Source organism: Nothobranchius furzeri, chromosome 5 (genome assembly GCF_043380555.1).
Source record: "Nothobranchius furzeri strain GRZ-AD chromosome 5, NfurGRZ-RIMD1, whole genome shotgun sequence".
NCBI lineage: Eukaryota > Metazoa > Chordata > Actinopteri > Cyprinodontiformes > Nothobranchiidae > Nothobranchius > Nothobranchius furzeri.
In genome coordinates, this window is record NC_091745.1 from 16,986,324 (window position 1) to 17,000,185 (window position 13,862).

General features: G+C 44.1%; 2 protein-coding genes across 2 annotated transcripts in view; one reads left to right on the plus strand and one right to left on the minus strand.

The window, feature by feature from the left end:
* LOC107373895 (heat shock 70 kDa protein 1) overlaps positions 1 to 13,862 on the minus strand; it is a 230,475-nt gene that overhangs the window by 124,320 nt on the left and 92,293 nt on the right. The gene's annotated exons all lie outside the window — the stretch shown is intronic.
* nlk1 (nemo-like kinase, type 1) lies at positions 2,408 to 13,319 on the plus strand. Its single transcript, XM_070551481.1, has 12 exons — positions 2,408 to 2,634; positions 3,917 to 4,335; positions 5,356 to 5,485; positions 5,574 to 5,629; positions 5,976 to 6,082; positions 8,462 to 8,547; positions 8,732 to 8,941; positions 10,578 to 10,679; positions 11,912 to 11,998; positions 12,103 to 12,301; positions 12,452 to 12,545; positions 12,672 to 13,319. The coding sequence occupies exons 2-12, from the start codon at positions 4,028 to 4,030 to the stop codon at positions 12,718 to 12,720; spliced, it is 1,428 nt and encodes a 475-aa protein (XP_070407582.1). The 5' UTR covers positions 2,408 to 2,634; positions 3,917 to 4,027; the 3' UTR covers positions 12,721 to 13,319.

The following is a 13,862-nucleotide window of genomic DNA, read 5'->3' on the forward strand; positions in this document are numbered from 1 at the left end:
TGATTTCCCGGCGAATCTACGTTCCAACCCTCACCTGTGATCACAAGATTTGGGTAGTGACCGAAAGAATGAGACACAAGTGGCTAAAACAAGTTTTCTCCACAGGCTGTCTGGGCTCTCCCTTAGAGATAGGGTGAGAAGCTTGGTCATCTGGAAGTGGCTCAGAGTAGATCTGCTGCTCCTCCAAATTGAGAGAAGCCAGTTGAGGTGGCTCGGGCATCTGATTGGGATTCCTCCCTGGTGAGGTTTTCTGGGCATGTCCAGCAGGGAGGAGACCCAAGGGAAGACCCAGGACACGCTGGATGGATTATGTGAATGCTACACTGCCCGTACCACCCCAAACTCACGCCATCCAGCCCGACCAAACCCTGACCATGCCGACACTAATGTGTAAGCGCTATATGTTTCTTGGCAGACCGGTGAACGCCTTGGCATTCCCCTGGAGGAGCTGGCCCAAGTGGCTGGGGAGAGGGATTGTGCTTTCCATTAGCAAGAATAATAAAATCATCATGACAGAAAATAACACTGAAAAGTTAAAAAGAAACTGACAGAGTGAGCAGTTACAGTGCAGAAAGTGCTGACCCAGCTACCACACTGTTTCCTAAGGATCTCAGAGGGCTGAGTGTATGTACAGGAAGGAGATCTGACATGTATTCTAGCCCCATGCCATTGAGTGATTTATCAACTAGTAGAAGTACTTTGAAATTGATTAGGTAGATTACCGGTACCCAGTGCAGAGATTTAAGAACAGGAGTGATGTGCTCGGCTCTCTTGGTTCTTGTTAAGACTCTAGCAGCAACATTAAGCTGCAGTTGCTTCACAGCATTTTTGGGAAGACCGTTCAAAAGAGAGGTAAGTCTGGGCCTCTCTGCTTAGGCTGCTGCCCCCGAATCCCAATCCCGGATAAACGGATGATAATGGATTGATGCATAGAATGCTTGTTTTGTGGGGGTTTTTTTGCAACTCTTCTAGATCCTCTAATTCGTTTTTTTTGGAGTAACTCGTAGGGCTCGTGATCGTGTCGTTATCACCGATGCGGCCTTTATGTTGGCAGCTTACGAATTCTTACAAGTTGCTACTGACAAATGCATGCTCGGACTCATTCTTGTGGTTTAATAATAATATATCTAATATCTAATATTCATTTGATCCCTTATATTATGCATCTATGGTAAATTGTTGCTGTGTTGTGGGGTTCAACATGTGATCGCCAGGGAAAATGGTGGAAAAACTTTTCACCTGTTTCTTGCTTGGAGGCATAACCATGGAGACCAAGCATCTAACAACAAAGCCTCGTTGGCTCGCAGCTGTAAGGTGACCAAACATCACCCTCTGGAGTATTTTCATTCTGGTAGGTTAAAGATGGTGTACATTTTTTTTATACATTGTGTCCTTTAACCGCAACACACACACAACATAGACATAGGCTACACCCACACACACATACCCATTGGCTAATGCAGGTGCACTGACACATGATACAACTTTTCCTGCTACACTTCTTCAATGACATGACAATTTTTATTGTTTTACTACAAAAACCAGCAAATGTAACGTTTACTTCTCATCCAGATGTTTACATCCGCTCACACCACAAACAAGATAGTTAAAAATGTCTGTAATGCAGAGCTGCGGCAGCAACAAGTTGCCGTTGGTGCTCTGTCTTGGGTCTTTCATATGGATCCAAACCATTAATTGATTTTGTCCATATACCGGTTTCCGACTTAACACATACTCATATATTCCGTATTATTTAGGGGATTTTAACATGTTTAACATGTCCATTCTCCCAAATCTGCTTCTTCTCTGCAACATACTGTTTGTTTTCATGGTTTGTTTACACTCATTAGGCCAGACACATCTGTGCACATCCCAGAATGCAATACATCATCACATGTGATCCCAAACACTTTTGCTTGTCTCATTTTTTACTTTTTTACATTTTACGGTGATTTTTTTGTACTGGCTGTTTTCTGACTTCCAGTTGGTTTGTTTGATCATCTTTAATGTTCTGTGTCTTTGCCTAATTTTGCATGTCTTTGTGGTAATTTTTTGTGCCAAGGCTTCAGACAAGCTGGGAAGCGAAGAGTCCCTCCAATTTAACACGTACTTTAATGTTTTTAGCTTTACTTTTAGCTGTTGTAGATTTCTGCTCCTCTAATTTTCTGGGTTTCAGGCTCTCCTGCTCGGTGGGCCCCTGGTCTCTCAGCTCGATGAGCCCCTGAGTGTCCTCCTCGATGCGGCCATGTTTTCTCCACCCGCTCGGCCCGGTCAGCTCCTCTCCGCCGGTTATCGTTGTTTACAGCGCAATGAGCACCGCCCCTCCCCCACCCGGCTTCTCCAGCTCCTCCTTCCGACAGCTAGCTGTAGCTGTCGCTGTAAAACCGACCACCGGTTGGGTTGGAGGAACCCCGAGCTCAAAGGTTTAGCTGGATGAACCTTCATCCAGAAACCTCAGAATCCGCCTCTATGGCTCGCTAACACGGTGGATATAACGAGGCGATGGACAGCCACCAAGAACCAAAGAGCTAGCAGAAGCTAGCTCCGGAAGAACCGGGGCGACGAGCTTCGAACTCAGCTGTTCCGCCTTCAAAAGTCGGATTTTGTGCCATGTCAACCGTTTACAAAAGCTAGGTTTGTACTTCTATTTAAACCAAAGAACGGCCTCTTTTAACAAATATATTGGTGACTGTTAAAGAAGTGATCGTTATGTGGGTCACAGCATCGATGGGATTTACTAGTTAGCTCGAACAGCTGGTTAGCATCAGATCTAGTTGAATATATCTAAAGGAGTTATATTGTCAGTGTTCGATTGTTAATGACCAATCTGCTGCTCATAAGGTGGATATTGTTACCAATGAGATACATTTATATTTTAGTTTATGTCCAATCGACTCGATTAGCTTGACTTTTAGCTTAGATAACCAGCAGCCTGCTATGAACAAAGGTAACTTAAATCGCTGGTTCCTGTTCAACTAAGTAGCTTTAACTATTCTACCATGTACATTGTGGTGTTCAATAGTTATATTTTTGCCTTAGTTTGCGATTTTTCTGTCGTTTGCAAACGCATCACGGCTCGGTTCGGTCTGGCTTCACTTCAGAATCTTACAAACGTTTTTTTTTTTTAATCTACCTTTTAATCTGGTGACAACTCTCTCCAGGCTGGGTTGTGGTCATTTTAAACCGGCAATTAGCTGTAATTAATGCTAGGATTATTAAAATTGATAACATGAGAACATTTTTAAGCTAACGGAGGTTCTCCAGTATCTGGGTCACATCATTTAATGTTACACCTGCTGCTGTAAAGCTTTGCAGTTTTTTTCCATCCCGGCATTGCTATTTACAGTGGTGACATAACTTGTCAAAAGCGCAACAGTTCGTTGTATTTTTATATTTTACATAGAAACACATCAATGATTACCACCAGAAAACAACTAGAGACTCAGGCCTCAGGTCGACCACCATGCATGTTATACAAGTGCTGAACAGTGTTGATCTAAAACCTCACACGCTGCTTAAATCTGTTTCGTGTGTAAGACCATGATGTTTTTAGGATTTTTGTTTGACATATTCGTGGAACACAAAATAAACGCATTCTGATTCAGATGCTAAAGTAAATTGGAGACATATTCTTTGGGGCTGTACAATATAACGTGTCACCACAGTACCAATGTGGGTAATGTCAATATTTACAAATTTGCTAAGAATTCATGAAATAATCAAGCTCCACATCTCTGTAAATAATTTGGGCGTATCTAATGGGTTCACTACGATTCTGAAGCATGTAGCGTGTGCTGTGTGTATCATGATGACAGAACAGGAAGAGAGGAGTGATGGATGTCATTACAATAATCAACAATGTTTGCTCATGTTTTTCTGTTATCATGCAACTATTCTGTTTTTATTTTATCTGCAGGAAGCTGATGGATGATGCTGAGTGAGGAGTTCCTCCGTGCCTAAACGGGAGCAGCAGCAGCTCAGTCCAGCTCCCATACAGTGGAGTGTTTCTGGGTTCTGTGAGAGGAGGATGGCATTTCACGGTGCTGGCCAGCAGACCGTTTGTGGAGATTTGTTTCCAGGCTCTGAGCTGGGCCACAAGTATTTCTGCGTGGGTTCCACCTGCGGAGCTCCCTCCACTGGCCTCAGTGCTACACCGTGCTTGACTGGACCCACTGCCCCAGCTGGAACCCCCCGTCACCCCACAGCACTTGGAGGAAGCACCGGCGGGGGAGCGGCGGTGCCTCAGCCCTACAGCAACCCAGCCAGTGAGGTGCCCAGCCCTGCAGAGATGGAGCCAGACCGACCCATCGGTTATGGTGCCTTTGGGGTTGTTTGGTAAATATAGTTAAAACAGTTAAAACTTCTGTGAATTTTATAACCACTCATTTATTCTAGAAAGATTTCAAAAAGTCAGTAATTGATTTGGAAACATCAGGAATGTGTCACAGTCAACAAACTCAGAAAATAAAGGGCAACTAAATCAGATGGGTTTTAATATCCTACTAAAAATGTCAAAGGGAAATAGAAAAACATTGTGCAACTTTGTGTGAGGAAAAACACGACATTCATGAAAGGAGTTATTTATCCACGTCCTAAAGTATGTCTAAAGTGTGTCTTAATGAGCTGAACTGACAGCACTTTTCTGTGTTTGTGGGTCATTTTTTTGGCTTCTGGTTTGAGGTGAAGAACTGAAGGTTGTGATGATTGCCAGAGTGTCATCAGACCAAGCAAAGAAGAAATCAGCTCTATGAACTGTCAACAGAACTGTTGCAATGTCGGTGCACGGAGATAAACTGAAGATAAGAATTCCTGACAACGTCTAGAATGGCAGCTTGCTTTAGTCGGGTCACCTGAATTTGCTTTGACCCCCTGACGTTGCAAAAGAACTTATCTCACATGCACTTAAAAGAAAAGGTTTATTTGTTAGAAGATGGTTTAGCACAGGGGTTCTCAATCCTGGTCCTGGAGGGCCTGTATCCTGCATGTTTTTGTTGTTTCTCTGCTCAAACACTTGATTCAGTGGTTGAACCACCTGTTCAGCAATTCACCGAGCTCTGCAGAAGCCTGTTAATCACCTGCTGATTAACATCTGGTGTGTTGGAGCAGGGAAACAACAAAAACACGCAGGATACCTACCTGTCCTCCAGGATTTCTGGTTTAGGACTAGCATTAGTCATCGTTGGGCACATATTATTGAGCATAATAGGCTTTAAAATCTACAACAATTCCAACTAAAGATGGGTAAAGATACGAAACCAATATTTTCTTTAAATATGTAGAACGTGTAGAGCATTGTAGATTGTGTTTGTGATTGAAGCGAGTAGCTATATAACTCAGGAAACGCTTCTTCTGCAGGTCGGTCACCGATCCTCGGGACGGTCGGAAGGTGGCTCTGAAGAAGATGCCAAACGTCTTCCAGAATCTGGTTTCCTGCAAGAGGGTCTTCAGAGAGCTGAGGATGCTGTGCTTCTTCAAACATGACAATGTAGTGGCCAGAAAACATCTGAGGTGCAACGTTTAGGTGCTGATAAGTGGCTGAGTGTGTGTTTTGTTTGTTTTTTGTTCCTCTGCAGGTTTTGTCAGCTCTGGACATTTTGCAGCCTCCACAGATTGACTGCTTTGAGGAGATGTATCCTTTCATATAAGGAACCAGAATCGGGTCCAAGTCCTTCCGACCCACTGCTTCTGTTTAATTCCTCGCCGTGTCTGTCCCAGTTTCTCCTCGTTAACTGCGCTCGTTTACTTCTCTATTTAGCCGCTGCTTTTTGGTCCGTGTCCAGCTCACTGCTGCAGATGTGCAGCTGGATGCTGGTGTGTCTTTAATGAGAGCGGATGTTATGTTTGGCTTTATTTATCGTGATTCTGTTCCGAACATAAGAACCTTTGCTCAGAGCTGGGTCGTGCTCGTGTAGGCGGAGGTCGATTCATGTGTGAGCGTTTGTTATTTTTTTCTTTGACATCCACCCGCCTCGCAGCTACGTGATCACGGAGCTGATGCAGAGCGACCTCCACAAAGTCATCGTGTCTCCTCAGCCTCTCACCACCGACCACATCAAGGTCTTCCTGTATCAGATCCTCCGAGGTGAGTGAATCCTTTTGGTCAGGTTTTCTGATTCCAGACAGTTTAACTTGACCAGTTATCTCATTTGGTGGATTGTTTTTTTCATTTCTCAAGGGGGAACCTTTTTGTAAGTGATTATTACCCGAACTAGTTATCTTTAACAGCACCACACATTAGGTGCATGATTTATGGGTTTTCCCCCATAAAACTGCATGATACACAGCTTCTGAGATAAACAAACACCATGTATCTGAAGTATAATCAGTGTTAGTCCAGCTCAGGCTTCAGAAACTTCTGGGATTTTAAAAGAAACTTTTGTTTTTGTTACCAAACCTCAGACGTTCACTGTGAAATGTGTATGATTTGTCCTTTTTTATATTAAATATGACAATCTACAGCGGTGAGTTTCACATGCAGGCTGTACATTAAAACAGTCTTCTACCCCTATTTCCGGCATTAGCTGCTGATAGAAACGCTCAAGCCAGTAAATGCCTCACAGGTCTATGTCACATTGTAAATTACGAGGGATGTCTTGATTCGATTCCGATTCTTGGGGTGCTGATTCGATTCAGAATCGATTCTCGATTCTCAATTTAAATCGATTCACAATCAGTATTAACAAAAAGTGTCGGCTCCAGGATGAACTACTTTGTTGTACAAGTTAGTTAAAGCTATGGGACATTTTTATTAGACTTTAAACTGGTCGTGCTCCAAAAATGCTAATTTACTATGTAAAATAAAGTGATTCTAAAACTGTAAACAGAAACAATCTTTTGACCAAAAGGTAACATTTATTTTTCTTACCTTGTAAAATATAACAAATCTGTAGTTACCTAACAGTAGCTTTGAAAGTAATACGGTCAAATAATTTTCAAGTATGTGTGGAAACAAGTTACATGAGTAATCCTGAGTACTCATTCATCAACTTAGAAAAAAAATATGAGAATATCTCAAATTTCTGAGTATGGAAAAAATGACATCCGAGTGCCCTCTTATCAGCAGATTCAAACATAAATCATCTCAATTTATGGGGCCACAAAAGTAATCGGAGTACTGACTCTCCTAACAAAGATCAAGAAAGTGCATCTCAAACCTGTAACATGCCAAATATTTGAGTTCTTGGAATCGATTCTGAACCTTTGTGAATCGATTCTGAACCTTTATAAATAAGAATCCCGATTCGACCGGAAAAAGGCGGCTTGCCAACTCCGGGTCGGGGGAGAGGTCCTACCGCAAGTGGAGGAGGTTAAGTATCTCGGGGTCTTGTTCACGAGGGAGGGTAGGAGTGATCAGGAGATCGACAGGCGGATTGGTTCGGCGTCTGCAGTGATGCGGACGCTGAGCCGATCTGTCGTGGTGAAGAGGGAGCTGAGCCAGAAAGCCAGGCTCTCGATTTACCGGTCGATCTACGTCCCAATCCTCACCTATGGTCATGAGCTTTGGGTAATGACCGAAAGAACGAGATCGCGGATACAAGCGGCCGAAATGAGTTTCTTCCGTAGGGTGGCCGGGCTCAGCCTTAGAGATAGGGTGAGGAGCTCGGACATTCGGGAGGGACTCGGAGTAGAACCGCTGCTCCTCCGGATCGAAAGGAGTCAGTTGAGGTGGTTTGGGCATCTGGTCAGGATGCCTCCTGGACGCCTCCCTGGGGAGGTGTTTCGGGCATGTCCTGCCAGCAGGAGGCCCCCGGGTCGACCCAGGACACGTTGGAGAGGTTACATCTCCAATCTGGTCCGGGAACGCCTTGGGGTCCTGCCGGAGGAGCTGGTGGAGGTAGCCGGGGAGAGGACGGTCTGGAGCTCCCTAGTTGGGATGCTGCCCCCGCGACCCGGACCCGGATAAGCGGAGGAAGACGTCGACGATTCAGACTTGAATCGATTTTTTTCAGCACCTCTATAAATTAATATTCATGACTCGCTCATCTCGGCGGGGAAGGCTGTTGTTGACTTTTGCAGCCATGAGAGCAGAGTACACTTCCGCCCAGTAGAAGCTAACCATTAGCATTAGCAACATTCCAACACAGCAGAACTCCTCCAGGCTATTGTTATTTGTGAAGATGAAACATCGCTGTTGCAGATCAAACGGAGTCTGCTGAACAGTCATACTGCTGTTAGCCAATCAGAGGCACTATGTTTAAATATCATGAATACTCGTCCAATTACCTTCTACTTCCTGAAACAGGAGCATCAGTTTTTTCCCTACAGAAACACCTCGCGAGGCATTCGTTAATACTAGAGACCGCAGCAGATTTACTGAAATGACCTGTATAAACTCTACATAAACATTTAGACAGGTCCTCGTGAGATTGTCATTCGTTGGCATACAATGGCTATTTCAGTAGATGATATGAGTGAACTTCACCTGATGGAAGATCTGCTTCTGCTCGGTTTCCTCGTTTAGGTTTAAAGTACCTGCATTCTGCTGGGATCCTGCACAGAGACATCAAACCTGGAAACCTGCTGGTCAACAGTAACTGTCTACTGAAGGTGATGAAAATGCAGACGTCTTTGTGGTTTATGAATGATCTTTATTTGTCACCACAGAAATGTTGCTCCTTATGAGTTATTGGGGTCGTGTTTTTATCAAAGTTCTGGACCTTCTTATTTTAACGTCAAACGGCTCGACATCGTACACAAAACGACTCCTACACATTGTTCTGTGTTTGGTTAGATTTGTGACTTTGGCTTGGCTCGTGTGGAGGAGCCTGACCCATCACGTCACATGACCCAGGAGGTGGTGACTCAGTACTACAGAGCACCAGAGGTTCTGATGGGCTGCCGGCACTATGGCTCGGCCATCGATGTCTGGTCGGTGGGCTGCATCTTCGCAGAGCTGCTGGGAAGACGCATCCTGTTCCAGGCTCAGAGCCCCATTCAGCAGGTGAGGGATGCACCCATCCTGGGCTTAAAGTCTGGTACCACGCCGACTGCAGATGCAAACAGTAATGGTGCATTTACAGACTTATGAAAACGGTGGTTTCTTTGCATCTTGGCAATTATGTGTTCAGATATAAAAACAAATTTCACCAATTTAGCTGATTATGGTGAAAATAGGCCAAATCCAATCAACAGCTGATTTTTATTGTACTTTTTTTTAATTCAGTTTGATCAAAATTATCTTTTTTTTATTATCTTAGTTTTATTATATTCTTCTGACGGTTCCTCAACTCAAGGGATAAACCAGAGTTAACAGGAGCTCTGTCTCCCTCCCTCCCTCCCTAAATATTATCCAGCCAGCCGCTACAAGAGGCGTTTTGGTTCGTAAACGGGAACGCCCCCTTCTTCCTATTCGCTCCTGAAATGTTACCTCACCTCCGATATTTCAAAATAAGATATTTCCTCCACTCATCTACCTATTCGCCGTCCTTTTTATACAGTTATTGATCTGTGCTCACCCTGCCCTTTCTCTTTGTGTTGCCGGTTCGGCGTGAGCGCGCTCCACGCTCTCTGAACCCGAACCGGCGTTTAAGTCCCGCCCCCTGCTTTATCCACAATTTATACAAATATTAAACCTGAAACGGGACACAGACTTTTCTCCTCTACTTTGCACGGTCTCTCATAAGAAGCCCACCCAAAGCGCCGCAGCTAGACAGGAAGAAGCCAGTGGCTTTTCAAAATAAAGTAGAATTGAAACGTTTCGTGATGTTTAAATAATTTCAAACTACGATTATGGTTAGTGTAAGTGTGCAAACACGGGCTATGTATTTTACACTTTACATTGTTTTACAATAGTGCAACGAGTTACGATTTGTTATGGTTGGACTTTTATGTTGAAGGAGGTGTTCTTGGCCGGTTGTGTGGAGAGTTCCGGTTTGGTTGTTTAGTGACTGAGTTAAGGCGTGGTCTGTGGCCAACAGTAACCCGGAATAAAGATCCGAAATGGAAAGAACAAGTTGGAGTCATAAAAATATCTTTAAAAAATCAACAAAAATGTATTGTGAGGCGGCTTTTATTTTGCCGTGGCGGTGCGACACAGTCGGTTAGTGCAGACTTTTACTTTGACTGGGAAAATGACGTATTTTGATGCCCATTCTGATTGGTTAGTGAAAAGCTACAGTAACCCCCATTAAGGCGTTTCTGTCGCCCGAGCAGAAACACCTGATTTTATCCGTGGGTGATTGACAGACTTCTGCAGAGCTTGATGAGCTGCTGAAGTGATAATTAAGCCACTGAATCAGGGAAACAGCTAAAACATGCTGGACAGTGGCCCTCGAGGACCAGGCTTGGACTCAATTTTGATTTATTTCAGCTTCTGTTCTTCTGTAAGACGTGTAGTTTTTGACAGTTTTGGTATAAAATGCACAATGTGACGGTTATCTATTGCAAAATGAAAAGAGACACAAGTGCCCATTTTTACTATGAAGAAATATGTGATCAAGTTTTTATATGAAGCTGTTTCTAAAGTAAAACCAAATTAAGTATATTTAGAGAATTATGGCTTAGAGAAGAGGAAAGTTTGCATTTTCTTACACAACCAGAAGCTGCTGCTCACTGATGTTTGTTCCTGTTGGCTTCAGTTGGATCTGATCACAGACCTGCTGGGAACGCCGCCTCAGTTGGCTCTGACGTCGGCCTGTGAAGGAGCCCGAGCCCACATCCTGAGGGGGCCCCACAAACCGGTACGTCAGCAGCACCCTCACGTGTGTTCAGGTGTCGTTTTCATCTCTTACACACAGGTTTTCTTCCACGGCTGCAGGAATGTGCTCTTTTTGTGTTGAACACATCTGTCACCCTGCAGTCTACCTCCCTCTCAGTCAGTAACTCAACTGATCAGACTAGAGCTGCTCATCGGCCTTTTCTGTTTTGCATCACTGACCTCTTAACAAACACCTCCTAGGCTGTAGTTCTCCTGTCTGATTACTTTTTTCCCTGAAATCTAAACTCCTGCAGCAGCACAGTGGTTTTCTGTGGAGCACAGCTGTGTGTGTGTGTCAAATATGCAAGAAATTACAAGAAATTCACCAATTTGTTTATAAATGCAGCATTTTTTTTCCGCTATATATTTCTATACATTTTTTTTAACTTCATCTTAAACACAGCTGTCACATTTACACTCGAGGTACTCTGATCACTGATAACCGGTCACCCCGAGGGCCGATAGCCGATACAGATCACATGGATTGGCTGTTTATGTAGTCATGAGTGCTGCTGGCTACATGATCTGGGGGGAAAAGCACCATAACCTTGCCTTAACTTAGACAAAAACACGTTTTAACTTTACCTTTTGAAGAGAAACTTTCAGCACAATCAGTGTTTGCTCCTGGAAACAACTGCTAAGCCTTCTGCTGCCAACCCGAGTCCTAGAACCGAAGAAGCTTCTTGGAGAGAGATGAAACCAGAAAAGTCTAAATGTTTTCAAAACTTTCAAGTTTTAAAAATATTTATACAGAATTAGATTTGATTAGCTGTCCTCGTTCGTTTGTTTGTTTGTTTTTTCATTCATTCATTTTTTCATTCGTTCATTTGTACATACGTACGTTCGTTCATTCGTTCATTCATTTGTTCGTTCTTTCGTTCATTTGTTCGTTCGTTCGTTCGTTCATTTGTTCGTTCATTTGTTCGTTCGTTCGTTTGTTCGTTCATTTGTTCGTTCATTCATTTGTTCATTCATTCGTACGTACGTTCGTTCTTTTGTTCATTCATTCATTCATTCATTCAGCTCTTTAGATTTTTTTTTAACATTTATGATCTGGGTAAGGTGAGTGTATTGGTTAAACTCTCACTAGCTGGGTTTGTCTCAGACAGGTACTGGATTGGCGTCTGATCTAAGCTTTTCTTGACTGATTGCGGAGTTTTTGTCTGATTTTGGATAAAATCTCAGTTTTGTTTGATATCTTGTTTGGTTCCCCAGCCGTCGCTGTCGGTCCTCTACATGCTGTCGGACGGAGCCACACACGAAGCCGTGCACCTTCTCTGTCGTATGCTGGTCTTTGATCCGGTGAGTGGACGTCTCCAGATGGTGTCAATGATCCACTCTGAGATTTTTGAGAACATCTGGTTTTCTGCATCTGGCGGATCCAGTAAAAGCTTTCTGATTTCCAGGCTAAAAGGATTTCCGGCAGCGACGCGCTGTCCCACCCGTACCTGGACGAAGGGCGGCTGCGTTACCACACCTGCATGTGTCAGTGCTGCTATTCCGTTCCCAGCGGTCGAGTTTACACCCGCGACTTTGAGCCGGTAGCAGAGCGACCGTTCAGCCACAGCTACGAGAACAGCCTGCTGTCTGTGTGGCAGGGAAAAGGTGAGGGTTGATGATGGTTTATCTACACTGCTGGTTATTTGTTAGGATGGAAATCTAAAGTTTAGAAACATAAATCTGGACTAAACACAAACATTTGAAATGTGCGTTCTTACCATTTGAGAGACGAACTTATGACTGTTTAAATTTCAGAGTTGATCCATCGCTTCATCACAGAGCATCAGCAGGGCAAACGGGTGCCGCTGTGCATCAACCCGCAGAGCGCCGCCTTCAAGACCTTCATCAGGTCAGACAGTTGGAAGTCTGTTTATTTTACCCATCAGAGAGAAATAACCTCTAATGAAAGCAGAGCTTTGTGTCTCCATCGTGTGTGAAGGTCAGTAAAACCTGAACTCTTCTTGTTTGTCCTCAGATCCACCGCATGGCACTCCTCCAAGGTCTCCAGGAAGGAGGAGAGATGAGCACTTCTCTTCATCACCAGGAACGATGGCACTCCCAACCGGATTCATCTGGAACACTTTTTTCTTCTTTTCTTCTTCTTCGTCTGGAGGGAATCGACACTCCTCAAATACTTCATAAATCTTCGGTCCACAAAGTTCCCTAAAGTTCAGACCTCGGACCACCGGAGCACGTGATCCTCAAAGCGTTTTGGTGCTGAATTAATGAAACATGCTGCTGAAGGAGGAAGGGGGGGGGGACTGAACCCTGTACTAGATGTAGTTTTCCCGTGCATGTGGAACCTTTAGGGTAGATCTGGTTTAGGTCACTCCTGCCCTGAGGGAACAATCCACCATCACTCCGCTCCAACAGGATTCATGTGACATCACGTGTCGCCAAATGCCGCCAAGCGTTTTATTTTTTTTATGCTTTTTGAACACATCACCCACTGTTTTTGTCTCGTGGCGTCTTTGGGCGTCGCCATGGCAACACTAATGCAACTTTAACAGATGTAGCAGGTTTAACCAACACGTTTGTCCTTTTTACTTATCCCTCTGGGGAAAACTCGTGAGTCGACTGATCCTGGATCAGCTCCACATCAGCATCTGTGTCATTGGGAGTTAGTTTTGTCATCAGGCGGTTTTATTTTTGAAATTAATGACAGGAACTCGTTTTGTGAGAAGATCTCACACATTTATCATCACATCATGTCGTCGCCTCCCACTTTCTTGCCGTCTGAGTCCTCTGAACCTGCTGCCACAGGGAGGGGTTCTTGTTAAGTTATTTGGTGTTCCACCCATTATTTGTTTTCTCTGTGATCGCCTCAGTTACCTCAAATCTTTTGAAGAAAATCGAGCTGAAATCCCGAAGGACGTTCAAACCCGAACTGAAAGTACGTCCCGTCATTCCTCCTGTTTTACCTCGCAGCTCCTCTCTTGGTTCTGAGGGATGGAAGCTGTTGGTAAAATGCTGCTGTTTTAGTTTCCTGTGTAGTTTCTGGCTCAGGTGTCCTGTTGATGATGATGATGATGATGATGATGATGATGATGGACCATCAAAAGACACAAGGACGCACTGATTCACATGAACAGGATTCACCTGGAATAAGATTTTACAAGGTCCCGAGTCCCGGAAAATGTTCCCGATGTTCTAAAGGTTCCTCTGC

Excerpts from the sequence above, each read along its gene's own strand:
- nlk1 (XM_070551481.1), top strand. The coding sequence starts at position 4,028 with ATGGCATTTCACGGTGCTGGCCAGCAGACCGTTTGTGGAGATTTGTTT. Across the intron at positions 10,680-11,911 it reads TGAGGGGGCCCCACAAACCG|CCGTCGCTGTCGGTCCTCTA; the intron begins GTACGTCAGCAG and ends TTGGTTCCCCAG. Across the intron at positions 11,999-12,102 it reads GTATGCTGGTCTTTGATCCG|GCTAAAAGGATTTCCGGCAG; the intron begins GTGAGTGGACGT and ends TCTGATTTCCAG.